This window comes from Anopheles funestus, chromosome 2RL (genome assembly GCF_943734845.2).
Source record: "Anopheles funestus chromosome 2RL, idAnoFuneDA-416_04, whole genome shotgun sequence".
In the NCBI taxonomy this organism is placed as follows: domain Eukaryota; kingdom Metazoa; phylum Arthropoda; class Insecta; order Diptera; family Culicidae; genus Anopheles; species Anopheles funestus.
The window spans coordinates 20,047,730-20,063,333 of record NC_064598.1 but is presented as its reverse complement, the minus strand read 5'-3'; the positions used below and the strand labels follow the sequence as shown (position 1 = coordinate 20,063,333).

The 15,604-nt window shown below is 43.4% G+C and overlaps 3 protein-coding genes across 3 annotated transcripts in view; 2 read left to right on the top strand and 1 right to left on the bottom strand.

The window, feature by feature from the left end:
* Positions 1–1,385, top strand: part of LOC125763117 (eukaryotic translation initiation factor 6) — a 58,186-nt gene extending 56,801 nt beyond the window's left edge. Inside the window, exon 4 of the mRNA XM_049425954.1 lies at positions 1,246–1,385. The gene's annotated coding sequence lies outside the window, so the exon portion shown is untranslated. The remainder of the gene's footprint in view (positions 1–1,245) is intronic.
* On the bottom strand, positions 1,007–3,709 carry LOC125763069 (uncharacterized transmembrane protein DDB_G0289901). The gene is made up of 2 exons (XM_049425850.1): positions 1,503–3,709; positions 1,007–1,421 (listed from the first exon to the last, which is right to left on the bottom strand). The coding sequence occupies exons 1-2, from the start codon at positions 3,060–3,062 to the stop codon at positions 1,215–1,217; spliced, it is 1,767 nt and encodes a 588-aa protein (XP_049281807.1). The 5' UTR covers positions 3,063–3,709; the 3' UTR covers positions 1,007–1,214.
* A 524-nt stretch (positions 3,710–4,233) lies between these two features.
* Positions 4,234–15,604, top strand: part of LOC125763095 (microtubule-associated protein Jupiter) — a 109,795-nt gene continuing 98,424 nt past the window's right edge. The window contains exon 1 of the mRNA XM_049425917.1: positions 4,234–4,660. Coding sequence (XP_049281874.1) covers positions 4,605–4,660 — 56 coding nt within the window. The 5' untranslated portion in view covers positions 4,234–4,604. The remainder of the gene's footprint in view (positions 4,661–15,604) is intronic.

The following is a 15,604-nucleotide window of genomic DNA, read 5'->3' as shown; positions in this document are numbered from 1 at the left end:
AACCAATTAAGCATAATTATCTGTAGAAAATAATTCAATTCCGATTACACCACCGAATGGTGGTTTTGATGGATCGAAAGAAAATCTACCAAACCACCGTTTGTCACCACTAATTGGCAGATTGAACATTGGTGGGAAACTAAATGGAAGAGTCCGAAACACACGACTAATAACTTTTCAACATAGTTTTTTTTTTCGCTACCCCTTTCTCACGTAAAGAACGTTTCCGGCAAAATGCAAATGTCTCAAATCTACTAACAACCGTTATGTCCCACGTTTTTCCGCTCGTATACAAAAAGAAGGAACGTGTCTCCCAAACTGTTTGGCACAACCTGTTCGAATGGGGTTTCGTTATTAAGCGAAAAGTGAGCGCTGTGTGTAGTTCAGATCGGTTCTGACGGTTGCAATTAACGTACATTCTATGGTTCTTTTCCCTTTATCGGATGTGAAAGTGTAATCAAATATAATCTTAAGCAACTTTTTTTTCTCTCGTAAATTGACGATTGATAGTTTTTTTTTCTTCTTTAATCATCTTTCAAAAAATGTCTTATTTTCGATCATCTTGCTACTAAAATCTTACTGCAGGATTCCTGGTCATAAATATAAAATGTACTGATTTTGTGTGTGTGTGTGTGTTGTCAATTGTAGAATATTCTCTTTCGCTACACATTTGCTTACATTTATCCTGAACGGTGGCGTATTATAAAGGGTAAATGTAAAAAAAGGAAGCGTCCGTACACTCCAAACTACTGGATGTGATTGATTTTTTTTAAAGATTCGCCTATCTTACATCCTCAAACACATTAAGCCGCTCACCGTTCCGAATATTTGTTTTTGTCGTTGCACGCCACTCTGACGAAAGATTCCTTCAAGGAAGCTGTTACGCGAAATGACATTACTTGCGCGCGCGTAGCAATGCGGAATAAAATCATTAAAAAGTATCAATAAAAACAATGAAATTGTAAGAAAACAGTGGAAATTACATCACTACGTTTGTGTCTCGAAATAAACTGTCCTAATTGCCTGTTTATTTACGAGACGCTATATAGATTAGAAATGAGAAGAATGCTTACGATCTAAAATACGCCACGAAAGACAATCGTTCTGTACCCTTTGCTTTAACATCCTTTATGAAAATACCTTCTGGCGTGCGTATAGGACGCGTTGCTACTACTCCCTTTCAAACTGCTACCTTTTCCGGCCGTGCGCTTAATTTACGTTTTTTCTTCCTTTTCCTTATTGTAGCGCTCGAGCTCCTTGAGGAATTGTGCCTTCGGTTTCATCACGTTCGGTCGATCACCGCGACAGTTTGGGCAGTACCAGCGACCCTTCGGTTTCGAGATAAGCGAAACACAGCTAAAGTGGAACCACTCGATCGGGCAGAGATCGTTATCACAGAGGATCATTTCGCCGAATGAAATCTGAAAATGAAGCAAAAGCGGTATGTTAGCAGATGCCGTAAGTTGATGACTATTGTCGTTGTAGTAAATGATGACACCCACCTGATCACACAGACAGTATGTCGGTTCGTCCGGATCGATCGTTTCCTCGGCTGCCGGTGTATCTTCACGAGCTTCTCGCGTTGCGTGCGATCCCCGACCGCCTGTCTTTCGCTTTTTCTTCTTGCCCGCGTTCGCGCCACCGGCACCACTACCGCTGGCCGTGTTGTTACCGCTGCCGTTGCCCTTCTTGCCACCACCACCACCACCACCTCCGCCACCCTGGTTGGAACTGTTTAGCTGCGAATTGCTGCTTCCGGTGCCACTACCAGAATTGCCGCCATTGCCATTATTGCCATTATTTCCACTGCTACCAGAGGCGGTACTGGAACTGTTTGAACCACCGTTTCCACCGTTGTTACCACTCTTAGAACCATTGTTACCACCAATTGTTGAGCTCTGCACTTGGCCGGATCCTGACGCGCTTATGCTAGTATGGCTGTTTCCTGATACACTCGTGGCGCTGTTGCCTCCATTACCATTGCCACCAATGCTAGATTCCTGCTTCATTGCTCCGCTAACGCTTTGTCCACCATTGCCACCGGTGGAGATTGTAACGCTACCCGTTGAACCTCCGTTTCCTCCGCCTGGGTTACCGGGACTTCCACCCGTTACTATACCACCGGAACCAACGCCACCGCTACCGCCAAGAGCATCCTCGATCGGATCTACATCCATCGCACTAACGCCACACATCGAATTCGGTGTATTAGAACCGTTTGCTGAACCACCGGTCTGCTCATTGCGGGTTCTCCGGGCACGTTTCGAACTTCGCTCATTGCTTATCGAACCACTTCCGTTGTTTCCACCGTACATTCCCGATCCATTGCCTCCGCCCAGTGTGCTAGCAACTCCGTTACCGCTTGTTCCATTGCTTGTGTGCATGATATGCGAATTGGAACCGATTCCAATGTTGGCACCATTACTGCCAGCACCACTAATGCCATATCCACCGGTGACGTTCGGTCCGTTGCCGGTCCCATTGCCCGTCACCCCGTATTGGCCCGGTCCGTTGCTAGCGGTACTGCCCCCCACAGGGGTACCGATTAAACTCGTACCATTGCCATCCCGACCACCGTCAAGCGTTTTATCGTCTCGAGCGTAATCGAGCCGAACGAAGAACTCGTTGCCCAGGTTCATGAAATCCTGATCCAGTTGGCGTGTTTTGTGATCGATCAGGTCTTGCAGTTGTTGAATGATTTGTAACTTTTCATCACCCAGCTCCTGGGCCGCGATGAGACTTTTCTGTATCCGCGAAGCAGCCCGTTTTTGACCGTTGTTCGGTTCTGTCGTTGTTGCCGCCGTTGACGATGATGATGCTTCTGTTGTTGTGCTGCTTTTTGTAGTTCCGGCGGTTGTTCCTTGAGGCGCCTGGTTGAGTTTCCATTGCTCGCAGTACATATTAACATCCCGCAGATGACCCCGGTAGAGGACATCGATTTCGCGAATGCGTGAAAGATGCCGCTGCACATCGTCGGGCAGATTTTCTACCGAATCGAGATAGTTTTCGACGTAGTTGGTTGAGTAGTGGGCTTCTACCGTGACCGTGCCTACGTTTAACATTGTGCCGAAAATGGATCACGGTTAGAAGGAACGAACGGGAAGCTTGCTTTTCTACCAGTGTCCACAATTTTTTGGTATTCTTAACGACGTTTGATCTGCTGATTACACACTATTATACCTTCCGATATGAAGCCTTTTGCTATTGACCTACATTGTTTTAGATGCACTCGTCTCTGGATGATTAAAACCGGAAATGTGACCAAAGGAAATACGGACATAAACCGTACGGCAACAGTATACACACGGAAAAAAGTTTCTTTATCTAACTGTGGTGCCCTAATCGTGTTTTTTGTCACGGGAGACGAATGCAAGACACCAACTCAACGGTTTTCTGCTTTACGGACGCGTTTACCAATTACGTTTTACAAACGCACTACGTGTGCAATGTACTCACAGAAAAAGAAACCAGATTTTCCGCTTTTGGTTAAGTTTGTTTTTGATTCGCAAAGATATGCTTTGAAAAATGGCGACGATGCACGAATGGTTGACAATGGGTATGCCGCCTGATTCCAGCATTGACGTAAGATTGAATTTATTATCTAGAAACTTATTATGAGGCGTTGAAGAAAAAAATATGGAATTAGAAAATTTGTAATTTAATTAAGTAAACAAAGTTACCACAAAAAATAACAGCTTTTGTATCGGTAAAATTAATCACAATGGATAAATTATGAAGTATTGCGCATGGTATTATAAACGTACACCATAGATTAATTTAATTTATATTTAAAATTTTATTTAAATTGTATTTAAACAATTGTATTTAAAATTACAATTTTAGGTAATTGAAGTTTATATTAAAATGATTCGTGATCACGAAATTTGCAAATAGATATTTAGTTTTTGAAATAGTGCATAGTGCACATCCACTGTGCCAATTATACCAGTAGTGATGGGTGATGTGGAGCTGGAATGATACCGATCCGAAAAGATTTAATCCCATCCACAGCGTAAACAATTGTATTTTTCAAGAATCTGTCCTATTTAATGTTATTTTTTCGTTTCAATAATTACGGCACACGGTTTTACGCTACAAGCAATTCATTTATGATGATAGAACTATTTTGCGAGTAATTTACTGTCAACTGTAAAACTCACAAAACTACCAAATGCACCATCCGGTCGTTGTAGTGTAAATTCGAACCATTCTCAACGGCTGCATCGTCACAACGGCGTTCGATTCGCTCCCACTTTCTGTTCAACTGTTTGAAGGCTCGGATGTGCTTTGTTTACGCTCATGCAACATCATACCTTGATTTTCCCGCGTGTGTTTTCTTACGTTCTTAAAAGCAGTTTCATTTCGTGATATCCTAAGTAAAGGATAACCCAGTGCTAATAGTGCGTTTGCCAATCTATTTTACCTACGTGGTCCGCGAAATAAGTGCGTTCTGTTCGCGAAACTCCCGGTACGAAACCGTTCTGTAGTACAAATATTCGAAACTCCCTCGTAAAGTTGTGCGCTGTTTACTGTATTATTATTGTGCAAAGTGCCAGTGTGCCAGTTGTAAAGTGTTTTCTCCATTAAACTCGTGCAGCATCAATATGACCTCGACAAACTTCACGGTCGGATTCGGCGAAAACTCCAAGGCCTCTAGCAAGTAAGTGTAATATCGGTACCGGTTCCAGTAGCGTCGCGGTATTTGGCTGGTTCAGTTGTGGGTTTTCTTGCCGCATTCGTTGTTGTTGTTGCTGTTGGTGTCGTGTTCTTTTGCGCCGGCTCTTTCTTGTCAGATACGCTCTACGTTTGGAGCCTGTGATCCCAACAAGAAGAAGGTCGACGTGCTCACGCCGGCCAGGACAGGATCGCGTTCTAGCGTTCCCATTCTTGGGGTTCTGCTCTCGTTATTGTACGATCCGCATTTTGCACAAGTTGTGCTCATGTTCGCGGGTAGAGCGGTAGAGTTCCATGCGGAGGGGAACATTGCCAAATGAGGTGGGAATATCTCCGGTGCTCGAGTGTGTGCTGGACCTACAACAAAGCGACCATTTCACTTCATACAAAGGAGATGCTTTCTGAAGGGTTTTAATTTACAATCGAAATTCAAAGCATGAACTCACTCCAACAGCTCTACAATCCTTCTCAAATGGACGGGCATTATGTTCTAAAAGAATGAAATTTATCACCAAAAAGTACAATTTAATAATGTTAATCTCGTTTATTATTTCAAAAGTATTTATAACGCGGTTAAAACGGAACTAGAATTGATTTACGACCTCCTCCTCATCAACTTATCGGTAAGAATATCTTTACTGCCGTAGGCTGGTTGCAATTCTGAATCCATAAAAGTTTAAGCAGAATGCAAATCATGCTACTGTATATGAATTAATCTTACAAACCATAAAATCACTCACAATAGTGTGTATTAAATGGTAGTAAAGATTGTATCTTTCCATTTTAGCCTACAAACGTGCCCGCTTATCGCTTATTGAAGGAAGAAAGAGAAGATTGTTTGTAAAAGGGATTGAAAAACGGATCGAGCGCGCCGCACCCCCCGCAGAAGGTGATCAGCAAACTCCATTTTGCTCCCATTGACACACCCGGATTGATCGGATGGGGTTGTTTAATGCTAATGTTTGCCGCATGCCTACAAGTTGGAAGAATTCGTGTTTTTTTGCAATGGCCACTTGATGCACTACACTGGAACATAGGAACACAGGAACACAGGAAATGTTCCTTTGGCTAAGAGAATTCCTTAAATTCTCTACCATAACATTGAGGCACGCGTTCTGCACAGTGTTTTGTATCGATCGATCCAGAGCAGGATCAGATGATTGCTTGTTGGTCAAATTGTAAAGATCGCTCGTAGAATCGAAGGAAACAATTTGTTCGGAATCGGCCCTTTAGAACCTTGCAGAACAGAAGTGTTCCCCAAGTAGTGGATCGGAATGGGAAACGTTTTTGCCTGCGCTAAAGATATGCCACCGTTATGGTGTGTATCGAGGGTGCGAGATACGGACCAAAATGGTCTCTCTTTATATGCACACCGGTCAGATGAGTTTTATTGTTTACGGTGTTCCGCATTGGCCACGGATCGTGAAACTTTATGGTGGCTAAGGTTCTTAGTCAGCGCAATCCAAATGACTCTCCGATTACATGGAGCATGTACCCTTTTCCAGTGGGTTCTGTGTGCGTTTCGGTTCTTTTCCGGAATCTCGAACGCCACCACTATTTGGGGGGTAGGAGGACCCCCATCGGCTGCATTTATTTTTTCTGCAAACCAAACACCACGATCGTCGGGCCGCGTGTGGGCTGCACCTTAGAAGGGGTGGTTTAGAGCGAAAGCATTCAATAATTACAAACTTCTACTGCTTAACACACACAAGCAGCACGAACGAACGAACGAAGGATTGCTCTGGGCGATTGAATCTTACCCCTCTAACGGCCGTGGCGTTTCTGTAGATTGAGCCGGTTTTCGGCTTGTTACCATACGGCGTAGGCACACCGACCGATGGGAAGCGAGTTTATGACGTGTAGTTACGACGAGAACAACTCCTTCACCGGATTGGGACCATTTTATTATTATTATTTACCTGTGTGCCGAGGGCAAACTGTCGCTTTTGTCTCCGTAACGTTGTGCCTATTGCGGAAATCTTTACTACGAGATGCTTAAGATCGGCGGCACATTTTGGGCAACGGGATTGCGTTTTTTTTTGGCGATCTTAATCTACCCGGTGTTCCCTTGGAACGGTGGGATTCTTTTACGTTTTTCTTTTAATATACTTTGCCCGTTTTATTCAAGGTTACCCAAAACAATACACCAAGCCAAATTAAGCTAACAAACTAATAAATAGATTTTATTGGTAGTTAAGCGTGGTATTAACTAAAATCGGTTCAAGATCACACTCTTTTTCAACGATTACTTTACAATAATGATAATAATTTATGAGATAGCAAAATCATTTTTCCGTCGATTGCAAACGACGATGCTGTCGCTTTGTTTCGAATGCAGTCTCCTGTACTAATCGCTTTCTTTGACAACTTCTAAGACGATAGAGAACAGACGGTTGGGAAGCAATGGTGTTGAGTTGAGGGTGAGTTTTGCTCGAACGCCTTCGAAGTGGTTCCCGCACAATCTTAGTAAAAGATGAAAGAAGAGTAATCTTTGACATGGTGCAAACAAGAAAAAGCATTCCCATTATGGGTTTTATGAGTCATGATGCCGCCACATACAGGAAACTCTGTGTGATGAACTGTCTTGAACTCTTCTTTTGCGCCGATGTTTTGAACGCATTCATTGAGGGGAATTGCGTAAAATACAATCCTCGATTGAGTTTCATCCATGTGCATCCTGTCGAAGGGAAGTAATCTATATTTACTGTTCTTTTGTTATTCTACGCAGTACAAAGGTTCTGTTGAATTGTTTTGTTATTAGAAGATTAAGTGCTTCTGGGGTGATTTATATGTTTGGTTTATGTGAGGTCCCTTTTTAATTTGCAATAATTTTGTTTGTTTATAAATAATTGAAATTTTGTCTGATATTTTTGTGGCGCCGGTAAAGTATGATTTAAGGCAAAAAGAAATGCTGTAAAATAATATTTTCATGGTAAATATATCGTTCTCTTCTGGACCCTCTACTACACGTAATCCGATACCATATTAAAGCTATTTAAATCTCTTGCTCTCAGGCTATCTGTCTAGCCAATAATCGTTCTAGGACAAAGTGTAACGTTCGTTGTGGCTTTAAAAATCTGACGCCCTGAACAGTGTGTACTGTGTGACTCACCACCATATATTCCGTATCCAATCGGTTTTGAGTTACATTTCTCCATCTTCGCACTCGGTCTCGAGTGGATTCTTTTACCAAGAAAGCAGCAAGTGATCTTGCGTGGTCGAGAGAAGGGCATTTGTTCGTTGTAGACCCACTAATTGATTTCTCTCTGGTTCGTCCGGAATCACTCGGGACGTTTAATGGAAATGGATGTTTCAATGTTAACAAAAATCAATTCTTTTCCCTTAGAATGTCGCCTTCGTAATGTAAACTTGTCACCTTCTCTTGTTCGATCGGTGGTTAACTAAGGTCGAAAAGATTTTAAAACCATTTCTTCAGTGGATTAGCCGACCGATATATTCCTCCTGGTGACACACCTTGATTGTAGCAGAATCAGAAAAAATCCAATCCCATCCGATTACAGAAAGGGTAACTCGTTTACGTTTAGACTTTCAATTTTCAACCCACAAAAAACAGGGAACGTTGGCGCATCCCACGGGAAGATGAGATGCGTCCCTTTATTTCCCTGTTCAGGGCAGATCAGTCGTCTTTGTCACTGGGGCGCGATGAGTTATGGCTTCAAGATCGTCTGTGATCGTGCTGTTTGTGATGCCTACTGCATACCGATGACGGTGAGTAGGCAATTGATGTCGCGCCGTTCGAACAAGCATAAGACCATCTGACCGGAATAAAATAAAAAGAAGGATGTCCAAGGATGGTCCAAGTGGTTGCTGTGGTTGGGGGCTTTTTTGCATAAAAGCAATGAGAGTATGCCATTTAATACTCGGCGAAGAATTGTTTGTGAAGTGTGGATCGGTTGAAGAATAATGTATCCGAACCCGAATGTTCCTGCTTGGTGGACGGTCGATGGATTATGTTTCAATGTGCCCAACACCACAGGGTTATCGTCTGCATTTGAATAATTACTCGTCCAATTGTCGGCATATTCTACTGCACGCGTTCTTGGGCGGTTGGCGTATTGGAAGAATATTATGCACATTTGCAACGCTTACGATACTGGCCCGGTCCCAGTACTGCCATTCTACCCAGACAGCTCATAATTCAATGTAGCGGGTTGGTCGGGAAACCTTCCTCTTCTGGACTGCTGACCTTTCATCTTGGCGTTCGGCGTTTATAGGGAAAGATTTATAGCGCAAGTATGGCGGCAATGATTGGCACTGGGATGAAAATTGTAAAAAAAAGAAAACGAAGCCACGTATTGACAGGCCAATGTCATTGGCAAATCGAGGCATGCAATTGCGAGAATGATTGGCACACCGGTGCTAAGTGGGAGTCAATTTCTGCTGCAAGCGAACCCATTTAATGCTAAGAACATGAAACCTTCTTCCTTCGAATGTTGGTAAGGTTTTGCCACACAAACATCACTCTTTCCTGAAGGCATGCAAAACATATTCCTGGAGTTTTGGTTGGTCCAAGTGGTCACGCGTGTAGGTTCAACAACATTTCGTTGCTGACGGTGGTTTACTGGAGAATGAGTTATTAGATCTAAATGGGATCGTAAAAAGCGGTGTCGGGGAATCTGATAAGCTTTTACGTGCTTATGTTGTCACATTTAAAATGGATCGTTTACAGCTTTTTTGTTGTGCGGTTTTTGGTCGGTCAACGATGACACATCGTTTAATTAGCGATCCGGGGGAAGGATAAGGATAGCTGAATGGGACTCCTTGACCCACCAGCAAGCGTTAATGAAGATGTACATTCCATTCAAAGTGGAACATGATTATGTGCTGTTTCAATGATCGCAAAATCGCGATCAGCCGAGTGGTATTGTGCGCTTTGTCAATAAGAAAATCTTAAAATAATACTCCAATCGTCGGCAGAAACTTCTTCACCCAGTCAAGCGAGAAGAACGCACTGGTAAGTGTGTGCGGTGGCAAAGCAAATGAGATGTGAAACCGGCACACGAGATCTCCTATAAGGAGAAATAGTAAACAGACCGAGAGCATGTCTCGTGGGGGTTAAGAGTCGCACTTGAAAATGGCAAACAAGAACCAACATCAGCTGGCGACACTGCGGGAACGCCAGACAGGAAATAGTCGCTGAGTGAGTCATCGTGATTTTATTTCCGAATCAGCATTTAAGTTGTACCATAACAGTTGCTATTCCACTTGGGATGTTTCATGATGAGTGCCGGGTATTAGCAAGACAAATGTGGATGGTGCCATTATCTGATGACTCCGGCATTTGGTCTAATGAAGGTAATGGATCGATTTAGAAGGAAGGAAGGACTTAGAAGGATTTGTGATCTCTATAAGTCGTTTCGTCCTCAAAAAGTGAGCAGAATTTATAATTGAAGAATGGTTTACTAAATTCTAATAAAAATAAATAACTAATATTATATACAATGACAATGATACAATGATGAATTGCCGTGATGAACTATATAATATTTAACGGCAACCTAACCAGCTGGTACATGTTTTCTTATTTTACAATTCCTTCTCCCAATATCAGTGAACTCGTTTAGTTGGCAAGCTCTTTTCGCGACCTGCGACTCACCGAGTTGCAGATGTTTTGCGCTCATTAGCATCTTCCTCCCAAAAACGTCTCATTTTGTTTTGTCGCACCTTTTTTTGCACCAAGTTTTTTCCGGGGGAGGGGTGTTTTTTTGCAAAAGTGAAGATAAATGTCGAACATTGGGAATCTGAAGCCAAATCTGAACCAAATAGGTATCGATCGATCCAATCGCGAGCGCTGCTGTGTCCGTTGGCGTGCCGAAGGTCCAGAAGAGTTTGCAACGCTTTTAAAAATCGATTATCGTTTAAACGGAACAGGTCAGCATAGGAAAGTTGGTGGTATGAGTGTGTGTGTGTTAGGGTGAAGGGAGTAGGAAATCATCGGGTTGGGAAGTTGATATAGACGAGAGTTGTAGGCTAAATGAATTAAAGAAGAATAGCAACACACTGGACAGAGAACCAGAAAAAAACAGAACACAACTCAACGTCAACCTCTCGCTGTTCGTTTTAGCTCCACATCCAGCAGTAGTAGGAGTCCAGGCCTGGTGTTAAGAGGTGAAGTGTAGAAATCGCATGCCGGTTTGCGTGTTCTCTTTCTCTTAGGTCGTTCGTTAAACATAAAGCATAGAGACGGACCCTCCCCCCCGGGGGTCTGTTCATCTGACTACCAGCGAAGAGTTAGAGCGAAAAAAAGAAGCATAAAATAAAATAGAAATACCCCTCTATAATTCTAAACCACCTCTTTCGTGGGTGGCAAAAAAAAACTCCGGCTATCCATCCAAACGTTTCAACATAGTATGGTGGGCTGGCTGGACAAGTTACGAACCCAAGTGGAAGTTGAAGAAGGGCACTAAAAATTGATTTTAGACTACAGTGGCAGTCTGCGGCGGGACAAAAACTAAACTCGCTAGTGGACGGATGGGTGGACGATACAAAAAGCGAGACCCGGTTTTCCGGACGTGATGATCCGTTGGGATTTCGGATGACTGTTGGAGAGATGTTCTTCTGTTTACCCGCCCGTTCATTGCCCACCGGTAACGGTAAATGGGAAATCCGCACAGGTGGTGGAAGTTTGAACCGAGACCAAGCTCCAAATCAGTTCGGGACGTTCCGACACCTTCGTTCCCAGAGGTCGCAGAGTCACCGACTCAAGCATTTCTGTTTTCAGCACTCACGTCTAATGCAAGCATTCAAGTTGGGTAAGATGTCGATCGTGCGGTAATTGCACTCCCGGCACCGATTGACTAGACATTTTATTTAACGGTGTCCAACAATGTGCGCTCATTCCAGGCAGGCTCCTCTGCCGTTCTCCATTACCGAACGTACTTCAAGCGGACATACTCGTCACAGGGGAGATTGTGCTTTCACGTTCAAGGACAAGGAAAGCTTGCGGGCGAAGAAAACATTCGCCGCCAAGAAAACACAAACCTCCATCTCAAAGGTCCTCATCTCACCCACGAGGAAGTTGGTCAGGTTGTGTTTTTTTTTGTTTTTGTTTTGACGATATGTATATCCTCCTTATCCACTCCTCAATGATATTCGAAGGGGTTTTTGCAGCCGCATTAGAGACAACTATGTATAGGAGAGATTGTTGGACATAAATTTAAATTCCAAATTGGAGAGCGGTTCCCAGCAACTCCCGTACGTTATTTGACACCAGGCTTATAATTCCGTGCGGCTAAAAACGGAACGAAGCAAATTGGAATACACCGGTGGGCCATGGTTGTTGGACGCTATTTGGCAACAATCAATTGACCGGGTGAGATAAGTATAACTTCTTGTTTTCCCCCTTTCACAAATTCGATTCAAATTAGATCCCAATATGCTATCAGTTGGCCACTGGGTTCACCATTCAGCCGAGAACTACACAGTTTCACCCCCTGAGAGAAGCAAACGACGGTTTATTTGTGGAATGTGAAATCTTGTGTTACTTTGGCCTATGATTAAGTCGTCGTCGTTTTTGGGTGACCCCCCCTACCTTTCTCTGTTCCCGGAATGTGCGACACTGGTGAAACTTTCCTACCATCAAGCCGGACCCAGAGTGCATCTCTTAGCTCAGCTGGCAGGGCAAGTTTGGAGTGGATGTTTAGACAAATATTGACCAGCACCACACTCACAGCTCGAGATGTACACTGGACATCATCGTACGGACCATTACAATGCAGCGAAGCAACCGGGTCTGCCGATATCTTCGAGGTTGACGAGGGACGTTTGGCCTGGATTGTGTTACGGTGCGCGGGTCACAAGTGGGAACAGTTTCTCTCTATATCTTCGTTTGCGCGTTCTTCGGCGCGCACGTTCCACCAAGATAATTGAGTTTGCTCAAAGCTCAACAGTGCAGGTCACACCGGCAATAATCCGAAGAAGTAGGAAAGAACTCACCGACGATACTAGTTAGTGGTTAATTTCTTCTTGACTCTTTCCGCGGTTTAATCATGACGGTGAGAAAAATGGTGCCACCCGAGTCGGGAAATTAAAGTAGGATTAAAAGAAAACAACATTGTTTCCTGCCTTTTTTTGTATCCGCATACTAATAGATTGTGAAGAATTTAATGTTCACCTTGTTATACTGCAATCCGGAAGCTCCTGGTTACCAAGAATAAATTGCTATTCGGCAAGAAATTGTCGCCTGCTAGAGATTAAATTGCTACTGCCAACGAGCAGTGTCGCACTGTACGCGATCGTGTGACACCGCATGACGTTTTGCGGCCATCGTAAGCGATCTTAGATGACATTGATTTCTGCGTGACCTCAATGCTTTCCATCGCACGGTTTGCGTATGTCTTGAAAATGCTTATTAAAAAAACTTCCCATATTTGTAGACCAAGATCACTTCCAAGATCGATGGAACAGTTGCGTGCCGTTGATAGAATTTATGAAGCATAAAAAACTAACCGAAGGAAGATTGCTGCGCCGGCGTCTCGAAGAGAATTAACGTTCTGGAACGACAGATATTGGTTGATGGAGGGTGGAGGTGATTTGGAAAACAATACAACTTATTTTATTTGTTTTCGCTTAATTTATCTGCATGTTGCGACGTTGATGAATATGGTGACCTAAGCAAAATTTTTGTTTCCTCACATTTTCTGTACGAATAATTAATAATTTTATCTACCAACCGCATCGGATTGATTTTCTAGTTGGGTTGTTTTTTGCTAATTATTTTCATTCTAATGAACACGATTCATGAGCGGAGTGAACGATTGCGCCATTGAAACTATTAATAAAGGCTGATGTTTTTAGTAAAAAAAATGTTTAAATCAATGTTTAATGATTAACGTCTTTTGTACATTTCGACTGGAATGGTTACGCCTGCACATTATTCACGTCTTTGTAATTCGTCGCAAAGCAGCTGCTGGTACTAGAGTGCCCCCTGAACGAGACGTGCACTCGGGACGATAATTTCGCACCATGCGTGTCCATTTCTTATGGCTCTAATGTTCCTTTCGGTTGGTTTGAAAACGATTCGTTATGCCTCTTATCAGTTCCGGGCTGCGTTTGCAATGACGTGACTTGCCGGTTCTGATCGTACGGAACCACAGTTGTTGGTCTCGGTCGGGGCCGGGTTTGTTTGCTTTCCCAATGAATTCTCTGCATGTACGTTCTTGCAGCGAGAACGGTTGATTAGAGCCTACCGAGTGGAACGCGCAATACGCATGGTCCAATTGTGTAATCTTTTTCTTTTCGAACCTCAACCCTTTGCATACGCTGGCTCACATAAACCGTTGGGTTTATACACACCCCCAGCCCAACATAAAAAGTTATGAAAAATGTCGCCAATCGTAGCTGACGAGACTATTTCTCTAACCCCACGCAGTTTGCCAGGACTAGCGCCGAGAAAACTCGACCAGCTCTAGAATTACTATCATTTGATCGAGTGGCGACGAAGAAAAAAAAAGTAAATAAATGACAGATTAAGGTCGGCGGCGGCAGTGCTATGGACATCGGGCTTTTTTTTCACTCACGGAAAGCGAAACACAGCTAGAAACGGAGATCGAATCCGATTGTGGCTAGGCCCCGCGGATCGATTGGAACGTTTGTCACGCGATACAATGTTCTATCGACGCCGGCCGGTGTCCGCGTGTGTTGCGTTCGATTAATGGCGTGTTTATGGACACGTGCATTTAACTCGGCGTCTTTTACAGACGCGTCGTGTCAATGTCCGATGGTGGTGGATGACCATGGTTAAAGAACCCCTTTTTTTACTATCGACACGTGGTCTTCTAGGTGTGGTGCATTTGTCCATATTTGATAGCAAAGAACTGCGCACCTATTTGGGGTTAAAGCGAGAGCTATAAGTGCATCGTATATGGGAAAGGGAAAGTAAAATTATGCTTTATTGAAGGGATGTGTACAAGTACAAAACAAAAATTCTCCCCACATAACATGAGAGTGTTTAATTTTCCTTAATGTTATTCATGTGTAATACCTCTAACCACTAGCTGCAATAGTATTCTCCAGCCTAAAGTGTTCCCTGGCGCCTACGGCCGTCATTAGGCGGAGTTTTTTTTCGGCACCCTAGGTGAGATTGGACATCACATAGCTTTTTTCTATTTTACAGAATAATTTAAATATTTTACTTACCGACAGATATGTATGTAGTGAAGCAGCTCCGGCGATTTATTAGACGAGGAAGAAAGCGTAGAATAATTGATGAACCCATCCATTCAATTTATTGTCTCAATTGAATTTAATTGGCCTGAAGAGAATCAAGGAACGGAGCCACAATCCGATGGATGAAATTTTATTTTATCCTTACGAGATTAATGGTAGACTTCATTGAAAAACTAGTGCACGGTGCATTATGACGCCTTAATTACGGCTGGTACGTCACCTTTATTGGACTCCATATATACTGGCCCAGTGTACACAGTCTATCTCCCCCGACTTTACGATACGCTGTGAAATTGCCCTGAAGACATTTCGTCAGAACCACCACCCTCACGCGATCGATTGGAAACGACACAATCGGGCCCTTATCCAACGTTCATACAGAAAATGCCCGTCTGCTTGAAAAATGGGGGAATTGAACTAGTTACACAAGTCTCCTATCCATGAACGAACACCAATGAAGAGGGAATCCCGTCAATTATCCCATGAGGACGGTGTGGACCCTCTCGCGATGTTTCGATGCACCAGATGTCTGTTTTAGTCATCAAAAACTGTAGACCATTGGGCAATGTTGTAATGTTGGCTTCACTCTCCTTTTGTACCGTAAGATAAGGGATTAAAAATGGGTAAAATTCGTGGGGAGTGTTCCAACACGGGATGAGTGACACGTCCCACACATAATCAGCGATGAATAATATGACTGTCGATCGCACTGATTTGATAACGATGACCATCATGACATACA